This window comes from Ascidia mentula, chromosome 4, assembly GCF_947561715.1.
Source record: "Ascidia mentula chromosome 4, kaAscMent1.1, whole genome shotgun sequence".
NCBI lineage: Eukaryota > Metazoa > Chordata > Ascidiacea > Phlebobranchia > Ascidiidae > Ascidia > Ascidia mentula.
In genome coordinates, this window is record NC_138569.1 from 15591486 (window position 1) to 15609993 (window position 18508).

The 18508-nt window shown below is 40.2% G+C and overlaps 2 protein-coding genes across 2 annotated transcripts; both read left to right on the forward strand.

Moving 5' to 3' along the window:
- The first annotated feature begins 1874 nt into the window (after window positions 1-1874).
- Window positions 1875-10461, forward strand: LOC145898631 (sushi, von Willebrand factor type A, EGF and pentraxin domain-containing protein 1-like). The gene is made up of 24 exons (XM_082987162.1): window positions 1875-2039; window positions 3217-3260; window positions 3429-3494; window positions 3724-3829; window positions 3917-3981; window positions 4228-4284; window positions 4411-4524; window positions 4912-5106; window positions 5385-5564; window positions 5958-6143; window positions 6275-6478; window positions 6609-6785; window positions 6998-7177; window positions 7253-7438; window positions 7780-7962; window positions 8035-8214; window positions 8282-8461; window positions 8535-8738; window positions 8817-9008; window positions 9143-9334; window positions 9399-9599; window positions 9671-9865; window positions 9991-10176; window positions 10243-10461. Exons 1-24 carry the CDS (start codon window positions 1891-1893, stop codon window positions 10248-10250), a joined length of 3630 nt encoding a protein of 1209 aa, XP_082843288.1. The 5' UTR covers window positions 1875-1890; the 3' UTR covers window positions 10251-10461.
- Window positions 10462-14391: 3930 nt separating this feature from the next.
- Window positions 14392-17854, forward strand: LOC145897240 (ras-related protein Rab-27A-like). Its single transcript, XM_082985435.1, has 7 exons — window positions 14392-14736; window positions 14802-14899; window positions 15230-15309; window positions 15862-15965; window positions 16156-16279; window positions 16388-16471; window positions 16570-17854. Exons 1-7 carry the CDS (start codon window positions 14661-14663, stop codon window positions 16685-16687), a joined length of 684 nt encoding a protein of 227 aa, XP_082841561.1. The 5' UTR covers window positions 14392-14660; the 3' UTR covers window positions 16688-17854.
- The last annotated feature ends 654 nt before the right edge of the window (window positions 17855-18508 follow it).

An 18508-nucleotide genomic window follows, 5' to 3' on the forward strand; every position in this document is an offset into this window, starting at 1 on the left:
GGAGATAGAGTTGCGGTAAAGTGCCTCTAATTTCAAACAAATTGCTTCACCTAACGTGGACCCGTTTTATTGTTGTATCTGAAAATATAAGAGGAAACCGTCGTTGGAGAAATGCACTTGTCACGTAATGTAAAGCAGCGTAAGAGTGGTCAAAATATGGTTTAAATTCCAACACATCGAAGCGAAAGCTTCGTTAATACGATCCAGTGTGGAATGTGGATAAAATTGATATTTACTTGACCCCAAAACCACCAACTAGCAATTATGGCTGACGATGCATTCGCACTTTTTTCTCTGACCAGTGGAAAAAGAGCTCACATTACCAATGTAATAAATTGCAGCAATTATTGCTTTGCATTTAACATGGTACAAATCTTTCATCTAAACATCCAGGCACGCAGGTTCAAGGACGTGTCAGCGCAAAACTGATTTTGATACTTAAGCATAAACTCCACTTCTGTGCGCCAATTGATATTGAGTGATAACACATCAACTTGATGAAGTGCCCATTGAATTTAATTTGCACCTTCTAAGTATAGCTCAAGGAATTATTCAGCTTTGGTGATAAATGCCGCAATGTAATAAGGCGTGTTAAATGTAGTGATAAAAGCAATAAAGGACATTTTTGGTATGTTGTATCACTATACCACAGAACACAGGTAGACAATTTTATTGGTTTCGAAACAAAATTCCAAGCAACAAACTTTTTTTTAAAAAGTTATTTAAACCGCTAAAAGTGAGTTAACAATTGAAAAGCGAACTCAGCAGGACTGTCAGTGTTTTTTAGCCAACTCATAGCAGTTTGCAACAACCAATCCCAAATCTAAGATATTACAATAAACATATGTTTTTTTCTTGCCTATGACATTGCACTCTCATGGTTTATTCATTTATAGCAAACTTTGGTGGTTGTGGTTGCCTCAGGGAACGTGCACCGTGTCAAGACGTCTTAGAGAGAAACAAGCACGATGAAATTTGCCCAACTTTTCCCATTACAGGTAAAACACTGATAAGGTGATCGTAGAGGGTTACCCATAAAAGTCGCCTTTTCGGCAGGTTTTGCAACTGACACACACTACCGACTAAGTGCTTCCCCAAGGAGAAGGAGGCATTATATCTTCGCAAGACCAAAAGAAAGCAAAAATGTAAATAAATACAATGCAAAATAAATTACACTAAGCGTATCATTTACCCAGGATGATGTCAATTTTAATGAAGTACTATTCGTGATTTGAAGTGTTTGAGCTTCCAAAAATATTCTCGCGGGAGGCTAATTTGGATAGAAAGAACGAAATGGACGGTTTTGCATATTAAAGCTTGTTACAAAGAACAATAATCCTACATCTGATCCAATTAATTTTTGCATACAACACAAATTTAATATGCCAATTCTGCGTTTATTGACAGTGCTGAACTGTATACTGCTATGCAGTATAATTCTAAGGCAGAAAGGTTTACCAGTATGGTTATTTTGTGCTATAACTTACAAAGTTTGCTCTACGTTTTCGAAAAATTATCTTCTCTTTGGGACGTGGTAAAATGTTGTTGCATATATTAAACATTTAGTTTATAAACCGAAAACTATACGACAAAGCCTTGCAGAAAGCCAATAAATATTTAGCAGTATAACTTTGCAAGAGGAAATTAACACTTTTTAGCACAGCATAGGAGGCCTTCAAACTGTACGCCAAAACACCTCAGGCCAATTTACGTCTAAACTGTACGTTCGCTGTATAGCGATGGATCATCTTTTCCCGATCGCGAATGCGAACGAGAAAGTAATACCGGTGCGTCCTGAAAAAGGATAAAACGAAACGTCAGGTAGGTGTTATAAAGGCGAAATACAAACACACCGTCGCGTTTTAGTTGGTTAGATTCCTTGGACTGGCCATGTCGAACTTAGCGATGCTTTTGATCTGCGCGTTAATTTCATCCCTCGGCATTCGTGCAACGTGGGGTACTCCAACGTGTGATATTTCCATCACAAGTCGTAAGAGGTGCGGAGATGTTGGTATGAGCGAATCAGGATGCCTGTTTAGGTAAGTCGCTCAGAAGTGAGTTACACTGTATCTTCAAAACAAATTTTGTTAAGCGATATTGGGAATTGATATGAAGGATTTAGGGCAAACGAAAATGTTTGTGACGTTACCGTGCACCATATTTTCTATGGTCATATTATTTTTCTTTGAACGTGAATACTCAAGTGAGTAAATGTAAGAGTAACTTTGTACCTAATAATAACATGTTTTTAATTTTATGGGTAAGGCATACTCTTTTACAACATGGTCTGCAGCATCTTAAATGCAGGCGTGGAGGCACGGACAACGCCCTTGTAGTGCGGATTGTTGTAGTGCACCGTTTTTCTAGGGATGCGCTCTGTGGTTTTGACAAATTTTCGACGATGTCACTACAGTATGTAATACGGCTACTCTCGTTGAAAACCTTATGCCAGATTTGTTTTTGGCCCAAGTTTAAAGTTCCAATGAAAATGAACAACAAATTTTCGTTGTTGTCGTCGAAAGTCAATGATAAAGTTTCAAGCGTTGTTCTTTCAACGTATCAGTAAACCAAACGGAAAGGCCATGCTTTTTTGGTTGTCAAAGTAGTAAGAGCGAAGTTATAATTCTTGCGGGTGGTTGGGTTAACATTCGAGGCGTGCCCTTGACCCTGCGGGAAAAAAGGCAACTGACTCGAAAGGTATGTGTGCACCTCATGATCGTGGCGCGTTTTGCCCTCCGGTGCGAGGCACGGCCCAGAGCCCTTGAGCGCCATCACGAAAGGCCCGATGCAAAACTTTTCCGGTCGCAAGGCCGGCACAGCGAGGTACGGAGAAACGGGAGCAATGAAAGAATGTTTCAAACGACCTGAATAGGTTAAGTTGTTAAATGAGAACTCGACTTTTGCCTCGGGGTTTGACTGCCAGTGCCCGTTTCCTGACATTGACCTTTGCACGTGGTCAATACATTTTGAAAAAGGTAAACTTATGTCTTCCATGCACAATCCCTGACATAATTACCAACAAAGGACTTCCGTTACGTAATGAAAATTCAAATAAGGTTCTATGAAGTAAACCATGTATAGCACAACGCGGCGGTATATGGGCAAATACGCACTGTTAACACATGTTGCTAGTCAGTTTTAATAGACTAAGTACATTTTTTCAATGTTACAATTGTCGATAAAATTGTTTTTACCAATGTGCAATTTGCATTACAGTGGATGCTGCTTTGATGTCGGTAATGGCCAATGTTTTCAAAAAGGTGAATGGTTTAAGCTAATGTTCGGAGGAAGCTATTCGATATTTTGTAGTTGTATATGATGCACTTTATTTTGCATTAAAACAAATGTTAGCACACATAATACCAACCTGTTTGAACAATCATTTGGGAGATGATTCTTGGTACTCACAACTTCTTACTTTTTTACAGCTGAGCTCAGCGTAGGTTTCTTTGGATTTACCCCGACTCGTTCTCCTCGAAGAGAAAACGAGAAAAGTAAGTTGTTTGGTTATAATGCAACTTTATATTTGCATTTCATTATATAAAAAAACGTATCCACCACTAAAGGGTAAAATTTGACCGAACAGTTGTATTTCAAAATGGGGAAAATTGGCTATCATCACATAGACTAGACTTATTATTATAAAATTTTCCATTTTAATCCCTATGCCCATTAACTGTATATAGATGTAAATGTAAATAAAACACATATAATCTATTTCAGGTCACTGGGACCTCGGTGGAGAACCAGGTTACGAGGGCAATCACGGAGTAAGAACGTGTGACAGTCGTCGCGTAGCAGCCAAGTGCACACATTACCCAGTCACTGTGTAAGTGTTTCTGTGTTCACGTTTGGCGCGTTGAAGTTTTTCTTTACAAATTGCGGATATCAATGAAACTATTCTTTTTCTTTGTAGTCTGGACTGTTACAGATTGGCTTGTTGTTGGAAGGACGGTGCTTGTTACAAGGCAACTTTCTACAGTAAGAATTGTCTGCGATTTATCTGTGATTGCTAGATAATACCAATTGTTTGTTAAATGACAAATGGCCCTAACAGTTACTGAAATAAAGCGAACAAAATATTTTTATTGAAATAAAAAGAATTTGTAATATTTAACATAAAACGTGTAATCGAAACCAAATTATCGAGTGGGTGAAATTGTGTACGATATGAAGTTTTTTTAAATCAAATGCAGAAGTTATGTCCGTGTAATGCAACTTTTTTAGTTACAAGACTGAGAGACAAATGCCCACCTGGATTAAAGGACCCTCCTGCATGCCGAGGTAATTAACCCTATCATGCGAAAGCTTATTGGCTCAGAAATGCCATGTAGCAAATGCCTTTTTTCAAAAATCACACGGCGAAAGTCCAAAACAAGCAAAACTTTATATTTACCATTTTGATCGCAGAGATTGATGACTGCGCAACGAATCCGTGTTTAAATGGAGGAATTTGTGTAGACGGCTTGAATTCTTTCACATGTCAATGTCCCCCTGGTGTATCCGGAACCACATGCGACAGATGTAAGTTCAGCAGTTTCCCCATAAAAAAATATAACTTGTTTGAAACATTCTAAAAAATCGCTTGTGTTTGAGCGGCAATTTGTGTGTTGGTACGATATTATTTGCAAATAAGAGCTAGCTGTTAAGTGGAATTTTAGATCGTTTTTTTTGTTCCTTTTAACTACGGTTCCAATGCAGTTTTAAATTACTGATTTGTGGACATTTGGTCCCCGACTATTTTATTATATTTTTGGACCCCGTATTAATTGGTCGATTCTACAGAAAATAGAAATACTAAATTTCAAAAAAAAATTTGTTTCTTTTAATTTCTGCCTGTGTACGCCCAGCTCAGTGTTTACGAATGCTTTCGTAAGTTAGGATTGCATTTTAAGTTGTTCTTTTGTCAAGTGTGTGGATTACCTCCTGTTTCGGGACATGCAAGTCTGAGCTTTGACCCTGTGCAAGCGTACTACCAGTTTGGTGATACTGTGACGTATGCGTGCTCCGGAACTAATACTGTGGTTGGAAGCAATACGAACATGTGCACACTTGGACCTGGAAATGTAGGTTTATGGGGCAGTCTCGCACCAACCTGCCAACCAGGTTTGACAATTATTTTATTTTGTACGAAACAAATTTGCCTCGACAAAATTATTAGTGTCTTTTTCAACCAGTGGTCCAATTGAAATGTTATACTTGTGGTAATCTCCACTACACAGTGTTTCAATTGGCTCGACGACCTTTCCGTTTTAACAGAGACAGAGTAATTTTACCGTTTGCTTGTATTGTTCATTTAAGTTGCAGACTTTTATGCGAAAATAAGTGATTTGAATTGACAAATCACATTTGCTTATCTTCACAACTTTATCTTATGTTACCAGGGTGCGCTTCACCTCCCACTCCCTCTGGGACAACAGTAAATCCTGTGCAAACTGTGTACGCTGCTAACTCATTTGTTACATACACCTGCACGGGGGGTACTTTGGTAGGACAGAATATACTCTTCTGCTTGCCTAATGGAAACTGGAACCCGCCCGATGCGCCCACATGCAACGCTGGTGGTGAGTAAACGTTTAAAAACTTTTTGTAACTTCTCAGACAATTAGCCTTAAAAATGAAGATCTTGCAAGTAGGTTTTTCGAATGTTTTTTTATTATTACTACTTTTGGCTCCACTTTGCTTAACTTATGATTATTGTGACACGGACGGTACTATTGGTTGAGCTTTGCTTGGCCATAGTGTTTCCACCTTGTTTTCTCCGTAAGATTGCACCTAGTTTGGTGCCCAACGGATGACGGTGATTGTATAGTCACCACAAAGTGAAAGTCTTTGCCTGGCCGTTTGGTCAGCAAAGTCGTCTGAAAGTCACACCAACTGCACATAAGAGACCTTTTAGGTCGAATAATTGGTCATCTATCTGCAGCTTAAACATTTTTTTTCATTTTTTGCTACAGTTTGCCCGAGGGTTCCTGCTATCACTGTCGGACAAGGATCATTCTCTCCCCAAACTCCAACATACATGGCAGTGGGATCAACAGTCACTTACACTTGCGCACCTGGTTTCACCTTGTCCGGACTTGCCAGCATAGAATGCCAGGCAGGTGGAACCTGGAGTGGAGTAGCTCCAGTGTGCAACCAAGGTAATTGAATGAAACAGACTCATTATTTGACAACACATGAAATAATATAAATCAATGCTTTAACGTTGTTAAATTTATCGTAAGTGATGTCTTTTCTCGTTTCGGCGTATTTCTAAACACTATGTATGCAGATTGCCAACAGCCGCCCACTCCGAATGCACTTGGAGGAGGACAACTTACCGTATTAAGCTCCCTTGCCGCTCCACCATATCCTAGTGGAACAATTGTGCAATACTCTTGTCAAACGGCAGGATTCACAATTGTGGGATCATCACAGCTTTCCTGTCAGGCCGACGGCCAATGGAGTCCTGCAACTGCACCGACGTGCCAGAGCGGTGAGAATGCGTTTTCAGTAGTAAATAATCTAGCAAGTAGCAGGTATACTTAACAAATCTAGCAATTTTTTATGCAATTACCAGCCTAGCCAATGTACTCGGTGAATTTAACGTATCTTCTGTTTTACAGAATGTACCGGCCTCCCCTTGCCTGCCAACGGAATGGCAAGTTTACCAGGAACTACGTTTCCTCCTGGAACCTTCCTTACATACTCATGCAACACCGGTTTTGGTTTGCGGGGCTCAGCAGACAACCTTTGCCAAGGAGATTTGAACTGGCGATCAGCGGCCCCTACATGCCTGCAACGTAAGTTGTTTCAAGTCATATTCAAGTCATTTGCTTGCTACATGCCCGTACTCGTGGTTTACCAAAACGGTATGACCTGTCAGTGGTTTGTGGCACTTGTCTTGATACACGGTACTATATTGTGAAAAAAACTTTTGTAACCCTTGGTGAAAATTTGCCTTTTTACGTTTGCTAGCTGATAAATTTAATATACTTTTTCAAACACGATAAAGTCTGCCCTGTGGTACCGGGCGCTGGCACCGCCGACCCAACGCACTCGCCTGTACAAGCTGACTACGTCGAGGGCGAGGCGGTCACTTACAGTTGTGCAACTGGAAACCCAACGGGACCTGTGGTCAACACTTGTACCAACGGTGCTTGGGACATTACTGAACCGACTTGCGGCACCACAAGTAAGTGACCAATTTAATGTGTTTCCAAGATGAAGAAACTTTTGCACCACTGATTAAACGGCGTTGCCTCCAAAGATTGTCCGCCCCTGCCCTTAATTACTGATAATGGAAGCAACAGTCCGGCTGGTGTCAACCATCTTGGTGGAGTGACTGTTACCTACTCTTGCAATGCTGGATTCGTAATGGTGGGTACTGGCACGAACGTTTGCGACGCAGGAACTTTGCTATGGTCCAGCTCTACAGCCCCCACGTGCGTGGCCGGTAAGTTAGAAAAAAAACATTGCAGCATTTGAAAAGCATCTCACTGTAATGTGATCAGTTTTAGGGGCGAAACTAGTACTGGTATACTGTGGAACTTAATAAGTCAGATGTATTGCTTAGAATTGCGCAGATTTTTGTAGTTGGGCATCGATATCAATGACTACAATTTAGGTTTTGCTTTTAATTGCGCAATGCTAGATTTAGTGTTCAAAGTGCGTTAAATTATTGACGCAATTCGGGTAAGTTAATCTCGCAAAAGTGTCCCAAAACAGGAATTTTCGTGGTAAACACTGTCCTAAATTTTTCATGACTATTAAAAACCCATTACTATTTTTTCAAAGCATGCGGTACCCCACCGGCTGTTGCCAATAGCGCCGTGACCGGGGTGTTTGGTCTGGGTCAAACCGCTACCTACGCGTGTAACGCCGGCTACCTACATCAAGGGGGCAGTCTTACCACTACATGCCAAGATGTAAGTGGTACCCCAACATGGAATTCAGCTGACTTGCCGACATGTGTGCGCGGTGCGTGATATTTGTTTGTCAAAGAATTGTTTTCTTAATAACAAGCAAATTCTAATAAACGATATTTCACAGGTTGCACAGCGCCACCCACTAACACAGATGTGACTGCTTCGCCAATGGCAACTTCGCACGCAGTTGGAGATACAGTTACCTACAGCTGTCCGACAGGCCAAAACCCTGTCGGGGCGACAAGTAATACATGCAAAACCGATTTCACATGGATGTACGCCTCTCCCACTTGCTCAGCAACCGGTATAAAAAGTTGATCTGCCTTGAATGTCTTCTGAACTAAAAACTTAATGCAAATAATACCCCGCAGTTTGTCCTTCAACGCCGTCCATAACGGATGGTACCGTTACCCCTACCACTACCCTGGCGCCAACTCAGACTGCAACTTACACGTGCAATACCGGTTTTACACTTAATGGGGCAGCGACAATCACTTGTAATGCCGGAACTCCGCCAGCATTATCTGGAACTGCACCGACGTGCGTTGCATGTAAGTACATTTACAAATTCAAATACGAGGTTGCTACAACAGTGTGGATATATATATTTTTATACAATTTCAGACTGTCCCACCCTCCCAGCCAATCCAACCAACGCAGCAGCATCCTCGCCGGTGCTAAATCCGACAGGTGCTGTAGCGCCCTACCCTCACGCTACAACAGCTACCTATTCGTGTCTTAGTGGATATGTGCCTGTAAATGAGGTGCAGACATGCGCTCTTCCCAATAGCGAATTTACTCCAACCGCCCCCCCTCAATGCTTGCTAGGTACGTTTCCGCCTAATCTAAGTTTCATGGATACATGTAAAGTTTTGATATATATATATATGTGTATGTTTGTCACAGAGTGCACGGGTACGGTACCTTTCAAAACCGGTACCGACTTTACTCCCTCGACGGGCCCGTATAAAGAAGGCGATATCATTACTTACGTATGTGGTCCTATGCAAGTTGGGCAAATCGTTGGACAAACAACGAACATGTGCGTTGGTGGAAACTGGCAGTACACGTTTTCACAAGTTGCCGATTGCTTGGACGGTATGTAACTGTATCTGAGTATCACACCTTTGAGGGAGTTTGCAGGAAAAGTTGATTGCATCAAAATAAGTTTTTCATGAAATTTCGTCTGCTTAATATCTTCAACATTAACAAACCATTATGTTTAAAAACAGTGTGCCTTCCTCCACCTCCTACTGTACCAAATTCATCATACATGCCCGTACAACCAACGTATATGCCGACCACTGGAGTGGTAACATACACGTGCAACCCGGGATATTCGAGTAGTGTGCGTCCTGCCAACCCCACGTCAACCTGTGGAACCGGTGGCTCGTGGAGTGCTGTTACAGATACGTGTCTGAAAGGTAAGGGATTAACAAAAGCATGACAATGTGTGGGACTCCAAAACAATTTTATGTCTTTTTTTAGATTGTGTTACTATTCCGTTGACGTTCGGACTTGTTCCAACCGTGGCGGCCCCAGCATTAGGTTATCAGGAAGGCGCTACTGTTACCTACACCTGCGTCCTTCCAAGCCAAATACCTGTTGGAGGACAAACGTCCACCAACGAGTGTCTTCCGAGTGGCGAATGGATGTTTCTCGAACCGCAACTGCCCCTTTGTCAGTCAGGTGAATCTGACACATGGTTGAGTTGTTTTCCCGTGAATGGTCTGTTAATACTCTTATTTACCATTTTTTAGCTTGCCCAGCGGTCCCTCTGAATGCCAACCAGTTTGTGACCCCGGCACAGGCCGTGTATATGCCCACTGATGTGGTTACCTATGCCTGCAATGTGGGCTACCAACTTTCAGCAGCCACAATGAACACTTGCAATGCCGGGGCAACAGCAGCTGATCCACCTGTTTGGTCTGGTGCCGCCCCTACATGTTTAAGAGGTGCGCGTGTTTAGTTAAAATGAAAGTATTACGTCACTCATAACACTGCAGTGGGGGTTTATATGCACCAACTTTCGTCTGTTATATATTCGATTTCTATTGAGAGCCTTGTTTTGTTGTTGCAGTTTGTTTGGCGCCAGTGACTCAAGCTAACGTTGCAGTCATGAATCCTATGGCACAATATTTGGAAGGAGCGCCGAATGCGATCACGTTTGTGTGCAATCCTGCAACATTAACTTTGGCAGGAGCCTCTACAGCAACTTGTTTGAGTACTGGGCTTTGGGATTACGGCGGTCAGCCGTTCACTACATGTAAGGAAAACCTAATTAAACAGTCTAGTAAAAATGACCTATTGTTCAAACCTACTTTATTTACAGGTACCTGAACCCTCTTATCAAGTGATTAAGTAAGCTGTACAGGACTTCGTGTTGTATCCGTTGTTTTTTGCATCATTAACAGCTAAACTTGATTGACATTTTTCTCCGCTGTTTTTAAATGAACACGTTTCTGAATTGACAGCTACATTATCAAAAAAGGATCACCAGTTAAATATTATTTTTTGTGTGTGAAAAGAGTTTAAATAACGCGAAATAAACACTAACCTGATGAAAATATGTCTTTGTAACTTGAGTGTTTGTTCTCTTTCAAGCAAAGGCCTTCACATAGCGCGATCCCGCTTTGCCATGGTATGTTACTAGGAATTTGAAGCTGTGCTTACTTTTAAGATCTGACTGCTGCGAGTTACAGGTTATTACTGCATAGGTCATCGGCCAAACGTAGCAATATATTCTAGAAATTAGGCCCAGAGGTTCAAACGCCTTGCCTGCAGTTATAGTCGTAGCAAGTATTTCTTTTTCATTTGTGCGCACACAAAATAAATATAACCATAACCAACAAAGATTTAATTGCTCTTCAAAGTTAATCCCCCCAGACCATAATCGAGTAAATTGGTCAAACAAAAAAGTAGTCTTGCTGTTATTGCACAAATTGCGACAGAATGTTCACTATTCTGTGAAAATTTATTAAAAATACATTGCGGAGGTCGTTTTGGACTGGATTCCGGTGCTTTTTTGTGTTTTAAATCATCGTGGCACATAGTGATGTCATAGACACATTTTATATTCTTCAATATTTCCCAGCGCGATTAAACACGGGTCAAATGGTCATAAGATCGAGAAAATGTAGCTATTTGTGATGTTGGAACTGTCAAACCAATAGGGCTAATAATTTCTACCGCAAATATTTTATTGATCGACATTAAATGACGGTGACAAAAAATCACAAGCTTGCGGTACATTCTTTTGTTATGATGTCACAACCCTATACAACTGTGTATTTCTCATCTGCGTAAAAGCACCTTCTGAGGTTTTGAAAACCAAATGACATACACACAGCCTCAAACCAGCAAAAGTATAGTACACAACGACATTCTATACCAGCCTCATTCAACACTTAATTCGCGGCAGTAGTGGGAGGGCGTATTGTCCACTTCGCAAGGATTGCTTCTGGAAAAAACTGTATCCTCAACTTATTTTCGCGCCATTTCTTCAATAATGAAGTAGGACTTTATTTCATGTCCATGCAGCCATTTTGTCTAAAATAATGTCCGACCAGGGGCGAAATGCCCCCAAGGGGGGATTTAAGCAACTATTCTGGAACTAAATTTGACCTGAATGTGTAAATAAGCGGCGGGCTTAACATAAAATGACAATTGAAGTTATGCCTTTTGTGATTAAAATTTTAGCAAGACCCCCTCCAATATTCTGACGTTTTTTCAACTAACTTTTTAACAACAGCCAGCATCAAATTACTAGTTGGCTGAAAAGGTTAAAAAATACATGGAAACTGCCCCAAACAAGCTGAAAATCGCCCTGACAGCAGCATATCCGTTACTGCTCATGCAACCCTTAATTTGAACTTCATGATGCATTACCGGTTGCTTTGTTACGTGCCGCAAGCAAAACTTTTTTTAATAGATACACTAAAGATTGCTACGATTGGCACCTTTTCTGACTTGAAAATAATACTTTTTCACGTGACCATCTTAAAATCGATGGCATACCACAATATTATTAAAGTAACAGTACTTATGGCCATTATTTCCGTGAGAGGCAGCAATTAATGAATTCAACCATAATTAAACCATAATTTTTCACGTATACGAATTGGGCACTGGTAAGCTTTAGCATGAGTAGTGCTGGTGCAAAAGGCCGCGATCGCCTGTCTGGGCACCCTGACCGTAAAAATTGGGTTTAACACCCTAACTCTAGGTTTTATCAACCCTAACCCTAGTGTTTTGGTTAATGTCCCTAACCCACTATTTAACAATGCTGGTCATAATGATTTGTTTTGTTGCCAGTTACCGGGCCAGACAGACACTTTTTTATACTTTGAGGTGACCGTCGTCAGTCACCAGCAGCAGTGATGAGGGGTCGTTGCTCTTTCATTTTAATTCTATCGAACCGAGAAATCTGGGAGTTCTTTATTGGAAATCAACACGATGGAATGAAATCGCCTCCAAGTGGTACGAATTCATTCAGATAGAAAATGTTGTTTCGTTTGGCCCACCCCATGCGGTAGTACGTCCACTGTACGATAGCGCCGAGAGTCGAGGTTGGTCAAGAGGAGAAAGAGCTCTTGGCAAACGGCTTATTGTCAAAATGTGTTATTTCAGTATCCTCGCTGTTCCTTCATTCTGCATTTCAAGTACCGCTAAGGTGATGTGTTTTATGCGACAATGAGACAGGCCGTGCAATGACCCCAACTGCCAGACGACATTGTTTTAGCCCAGTGGTTCTTAACCTTTTTTCTATTACGCCTCCTTTTAGTAACGGTCTTGTGCATTACCACTACAAAAAAATGACGTTTTGGTATAGAGCTTGCGCCCCCCATGATAATTGGTTGACGGGAGGGCGTAAGAACCACTGTTTTAGCTTATTATGTCCTATCACTGCTGCAGATGACTGACGACAGTCGTCATGAAGTAAAAAAGTTTCTGTTTGGAGCTAGGACTTCACGTGGTGACGTTGCACAATCAAAAGCTTGATTGCGGTTGAAAAATGGTTATGGTTGGGACTTTTAAATGAAAATAATACATTAGGGTTGGTGTTGGTGAATACAGGATTGATATTTTTACCCAAATAATGGGGTTCTAGTCGAAAAACCTACATGGCCTCCATGGACTCCTCCTCTCAACCCCTGGAAATTTTATCACACACCCGCAATTTAATTTTTCGCAAATCTCTGTACTCTGACCAACATTTCCCGTCTCTTCTCCCCAACAAAGATTTCACGAACCTCTCCCAGAATCACATCCCTGAAAAATATTTCGAAATCCTTCCAACCCCCCACAACACGAAGTTACATCATTTTTCCCAACTGGTAAAACCCGCGGCCTCGACGGTCTCAGCATCGAGTTCTACCCGCTATGCAGGGACCAAATCCGAGCCTAGGCTATATCTCACCGAAGCCCTCAACTACACCTATACACATGCATACACCCCGGTAGAATTTAACCTTGGCCACCTCACAGTAAAATCCACAAGAAAATTTCCTTTTGTTGGTGGATTTTTTTTTGGTGTTTGGTACTTGTATTCTATGCGAGTTTCTGCTTTGCCTAAAGAAAACCAATTTTTTACAAACTGATTTACCGCAGCGCTATACGCGTTTAATTGAAAAACTCCAATTTAAAGCCATGCATTTTCGGTCAAACTTTACCTATAGCATTGTGACGTACTTTGATGACGCGCATTTGATGACGCGAAGTTGGAATCATGAAATGGATCAATGGTGTTTGCTCTATGTTCCTGGCGATTTGTGGTGTTAAGAGTACATGTTGTTCGTTGCGGTTTTTCACTGAACGAAGAATCATAGGGTACTGTTGAGCTTTTGCTAAAATGTGGATTTCTCATTTTACGTTGAGGTTGATGATTATGATACACAAAATATTGAGCCGTGGTTATGAACAATAGGCTATTTGGTCGGTAGACATATAGACTCCGCAAATTGAAAGACGGTATCGTTGGAAATGTTTTTCTCTTTGCAATGATGGTAGAATTGTCTTTCCCGTCAAACTGTAGACATAGTTATAAGTGAAAGACTGATCCTTGTTATGACGATCATAATTAATATTCGGTCGGTAAACATATAACCCCCACGAAATCGCGCACAAGTTGTGTATCGCTGTGAAGGGATTGTAAAGGGCCTTCCAATGGTGGTAAATTATCTTTCCTGTCGACCTATAAAAAAAGTTATAGCTGATTGGTGACAATGCAGATTAATATCCGTTACAAAACTCGTTCGAAATTCAAAATAATTTTCTTTACATTTTCATAAATTTTGTGTCAATTAATGCATCTTGCAAAAAAAAATTATCGAAATCCCACGAGTACCGGCAGAGTTATGCGCGTTTAAAGTTTCGTCTACTGAAAAAAGTTTAGTCGACTAGCGTCTCTTTCGTCGTAGCGGGCAGCGCGAAAGGAAAGTAAAACTTAAAACTCTTCTACATTTTATTACGTCATAGGTGAAGACGTTTTTGGCATGGTAACTCTTAAGGTGTCATTTAACGTTCCTGTAAAGTTTCAGCAGAGATATTAGGTGTGGTGCTAGCTAAAACACCAGGGTCCTCCTCCTTGTCTTGTCCACTGACCACTGAGTCTTGAAATGCATTTCAGCATGCTGTTTCTGTTATGCTATTTTTAGACAAAAGGGCATTTTGTTGTTAAATTTGACTCTACTTTTAGTTTTGTTTATTATCACTTATGTTAATTAAATTTTCTTATTAACCTGGTTTAAAATGGCAAATGGTACGGAACAAATGCAAAACACAGAATATGATTACTTAATCAAATTTTTAGCCCTAGGAGACTCAGGTAAAAGCTTTTAAACTTTCAAACACTTTGCTGACAACTAAATTGTTTTTTGTTGTTTTATTTAGGTGTGGGAAAAACATCATTTCTATTTCAGTATACAGATGGAACATTTGAAAGCAAATTTGTCACCACTGTTGGAATAGACTTTAGGGAGAAAAGAGTTGTATGTAAAACATTTCTTTGCATACTTGAATAACTCATATAAAAATATAGCTGTATAAATTTGTAGTGGCTTTGAACTGAATTACCATGGACATTTTTGTTCATTAATTGTGGTGTAAAATAAGGAAGAACAGTAATCTTTGATCGTATTAGTTAACACGGTGGGCTATGCCGAAATGAAATGCATTTTGTATTCAGAAGTGTGGATTTCATGTTATTTTTTTTATGTATATACATATGACTTATAAGGTGCTTGAATAAAAGTTCAATGAAATTTCATTTTCCTTTGTTTGTCATTTCAAATTTCGTCAATTGTTGCTTTGCATATTAGAACTACAGACCCTCTGGTGTTGACGGTGGCAGAACGCAAAGAATTCATTTGCAACTATGGGACACTGCTGGACAAGAAAGGTGGGGTTTGTGTGTATGATATTGATAACTAGTGTTTCATTTGACATAAGCATTGCTGTGCAGAAACAGATTTTCTATTGAGTTGGATGACAGAAAGTTATACAAAAAACACTAGCAGAAGGCAAAATTAGTTTGTAGTAGAGGGCACATATTATTAACTCCTTCTAAAAAGATGACATGCACACATATGTATCATTTATGCAGATAGGGCTTTTAAATCCATTTATACTACTAAAAATCGTTCTGGTTTGATTGTTTCTAGTACCCACATTACGTAGTACATTATTTTAGGTAACTGAGGTGAAATAGGTCAAGATTGATGCTCATTTTGTCACAATGAAACAAACTATAAATATGAGATGACAACTCTTTATCATTTGGGATATTGCTGTTCAGCAAGAAGAGTTACAAAACTTTACAGAGAGTATCAGTTTGCCCTCTGTTATTATTTATTCAACATGCTTATCCCTACAGTTGTTTCCAATTTTCCACTTACTTCCACTATATATGTTTATGAGATTGTTTAAGTGGTACATTTTGGGTGTATTGCAGGTTTAGAAGTCTGACTACTGCCTTCTTTCGAGATGCAATGGGATTTCTTTTGTTTTTTGACTTGACAAATGAACAAAGCTTCCTAAACATAAGAAACTGGCTAGGTGGGAATAAGAAAATAGTATTGATTGTATTCAGACTTGTATAAGTTATATACCATTTCTCTGGAATGATGTTACTTTTGTGCAAAATTTTTATTCAGGACTTGATATCATGTGAAATATGTCATTGATTATAAACATTTTAAGATACCTTTCATAATATTGGAAAGCTTAATAATGTAAATACCCACAGACCAACTACGACAGCATTCTTACTGTGATTCACCTGACATAGTGCTGTGTGGAAATAAGTGTGACCTTGATGAAATGCGAGCTGTATCTGAAGACCGGGCCAGAGAGTGTGCTGAATCTTATGGGTGCTCAGTTTTGGGTTTATTGCATTACAATGTTTTGAGTTATGTTTGTCATGATGCATTTAAATACATGTACCAAAACTTGTGTATAAAATAAATACTTTTTCACAGACTTCCATACCTTGAAACAAGTGCTGCAACTGGACAGAGCGTGGAGAAAGCTGTCATGCTTTTACTCAATTTGGTAATGAAAAGGTGGGTTTGTTGCCAGGCAATGAAAAGAATAAAGAACTTTGGTAAATGTAATCAGGATACCCACATGGGTATTGCAATGGTTGTTTTTTGTGCCACAGAATGGAGGAAGTAGTGGACAAGACCATACTGCCTGCTCAACCCAAAGCCGCCAACGATTCATCAACCAAGTTAGAGACATCAACTCCCGAAAAAGATGATTCGGGTTGTGCGTGTTAGGGGAAGTTACGTGACCAGTGTTAGCCACTTACTGGGGTAGTTATATGACCTATTTTACCCAACATTCCGAATACTAACGTTTCTTGCTGTCAAACGCAAGAATTTTAATCTACGTGGCGGTGTTGTCGTTCTTTTCCATACACGCCACTTCGCACGACGCTAGTCTTTGTAAAATCGTTCGAGCGTGAACCGTCGGGTCGACGCCCTTGTTTGCTCGCTACACCAAAGCGGGCTTGTTTTATGGCACTTGGTAGCTTTCTTTGCCTGCCAGTGCCAACCTTTTTGCACCTTACTTGCGTATGCTTTGTGTGTAATACAGTTGCAGTAGTTTTCTTTACTGTGTTTGTCGCGTAGTGGTACGATTTGGAGATGCTTGTTTTATAAAATGCTGCAGTAACTGCTACTGACAATACCCCCACACATGCGTACATGTGCTATCATGTGCCCCAAGTATGAGCTTTTTAATAACTTGAAAAACAATTCCGCCACAGTATCATGTGTATGTATATATCAATAGATCATGGATATTTATGGCAGGATTTCCTTGGTTTCACCTGTATCCGTTGGTGTATTTTACTGTCACATTGTTCCCACTTTTATGGTGGAAAACTCCGCCGTTTTACTAAAAATGTGCAGGCCTGCTCAGTCTGTTGGTCACCCCTCGTGGTAGCAGCGTCTCTGCAGTCCAGTTTTATTATCTCTTTCATCGACCTGCCATGCATAATGGATATGCTCGCCTCGCCATAAACATAATCTCTTATTTCTGCTCGGTGCATAATGAATTGGTCACGTATCTTTTTAACGTACGAAACTGTCGGGAAACATCAATTTGCACGTCATCACTAACCATAACATGAAATGGTCCTTTTGTTTGCAACTGTTAATGATCTGTCCTTTTTGTTAATTTGATCGCTTGGGTGTAGATCTCTAAATTCGTTTTGTATAGTGTAAGTTGTAGTTTTCTTGCTTTGCGGTTTGCGTCCACTGGTTTAACCCTTGTGTCCACATTTTCGTCTGTAAACAGTGTAGTTTACTTTATAATTTTTCGTTCATGCAAATATACTCCCTTAGTTGCAGTAATATAAACTGACGTAGAAGCATACAATGGTCCGAATTTGGGCAATTGGTCGCAAATCTTCGATAATAAATTATATTTGTCACACCTTGTTCCTCCTGCTGTAAGTTGGTTCTCCAGGCCTACCAGGTCACACACGAGTTTCAAAGGGACGTGAACACCATTGTTTGCTTGGGGGAATCCTTTGCAAAGGCTTTAAATCACATTTGATTTTATTAAAACGGTCTTCGTATTTTTGTACTCGGAAGACACCTGCTGGACAAAGGCTACAACTTACTGTAATACCAGTGCATTTTTTCAACGCTCTAAACACGAAAATGAAATGTCTTTCAAAAAATTTTCAATTTCGTGTACTTATAGCCATAAACTACTAACACTGAAAATTAGGCCACGAAACACATCCTGACTCGTTGCCCCCTTGGCCCATCGGGTGACGATACAGCTACCACCAAATGCTATACCAGCCGACGCTGGCGTGAATAACTTAGTGACTTTTTTATTGTTATTGGAACATTTAATTTTAATAGGAATAAATTTGTGTGAAACAGTTCTAAATTTAAAGCAAAATAACGAAAAATGTTATGGTTCGATGGTTTTAAATGTGTGGTTTGAGCTGTTTACGCTTGAATGCACACGTGAAATCTTGTCGAGCAAACAGACAATTCTCCACCTTGTTAGAAAGTTTTCGAAAGCAGGCTTCGCTAGCAGTCAATGCGCTGTGTTTATAACTAAGTTAGACCTATTAT

Excerpts from the sequence above, each read along its gene's own strand:
- LOC145897240 (XM_082985435.1), top strand. The coding sequence starts at position 14,661 with ATGGCAAATGGTACGGAACAAATGCAAAACACAGAATATGATTACTTA. Across the intron at positions 15,310-15,861 it reads GACACTGCTGGACAAGAAAG|GTTTAGAAGTCTGACTACTG; the intron begins GTGGGGTTTGTG and ends GGTGTATTGCAG. Across the intron at positions 16,280-16,387 it reads GAGTGTGCTGAATCTTATGG|ACTTCCATACCTTGAAACAA; the intron begins GTGCTCAGTTTT and ends ACTTTTTCACAG.
- LOC145898631 (XM_082987162.1), top strand. The coding sequence starts at position 1,891 with ATGTCGAACTTAGCGATGCTTTTGATCTGCGCGTTAATTTCATCCCTC. Across the intron at positions 3,982-4,227 it reads TTACAAGGCAACTTTCTACA|TTACAAGACTGAGAGACAAA; the intron begins GTAAGAATTGTC and ends CAACTTTTTTAG. Across the intron at positions 7,963-8,034 it reads CTTGCCGACATGTGTGCGCG|GTTGCACAGCGCCACCCACT; the intron begins GTGCGTGATATT and ends GATATTTCACAG.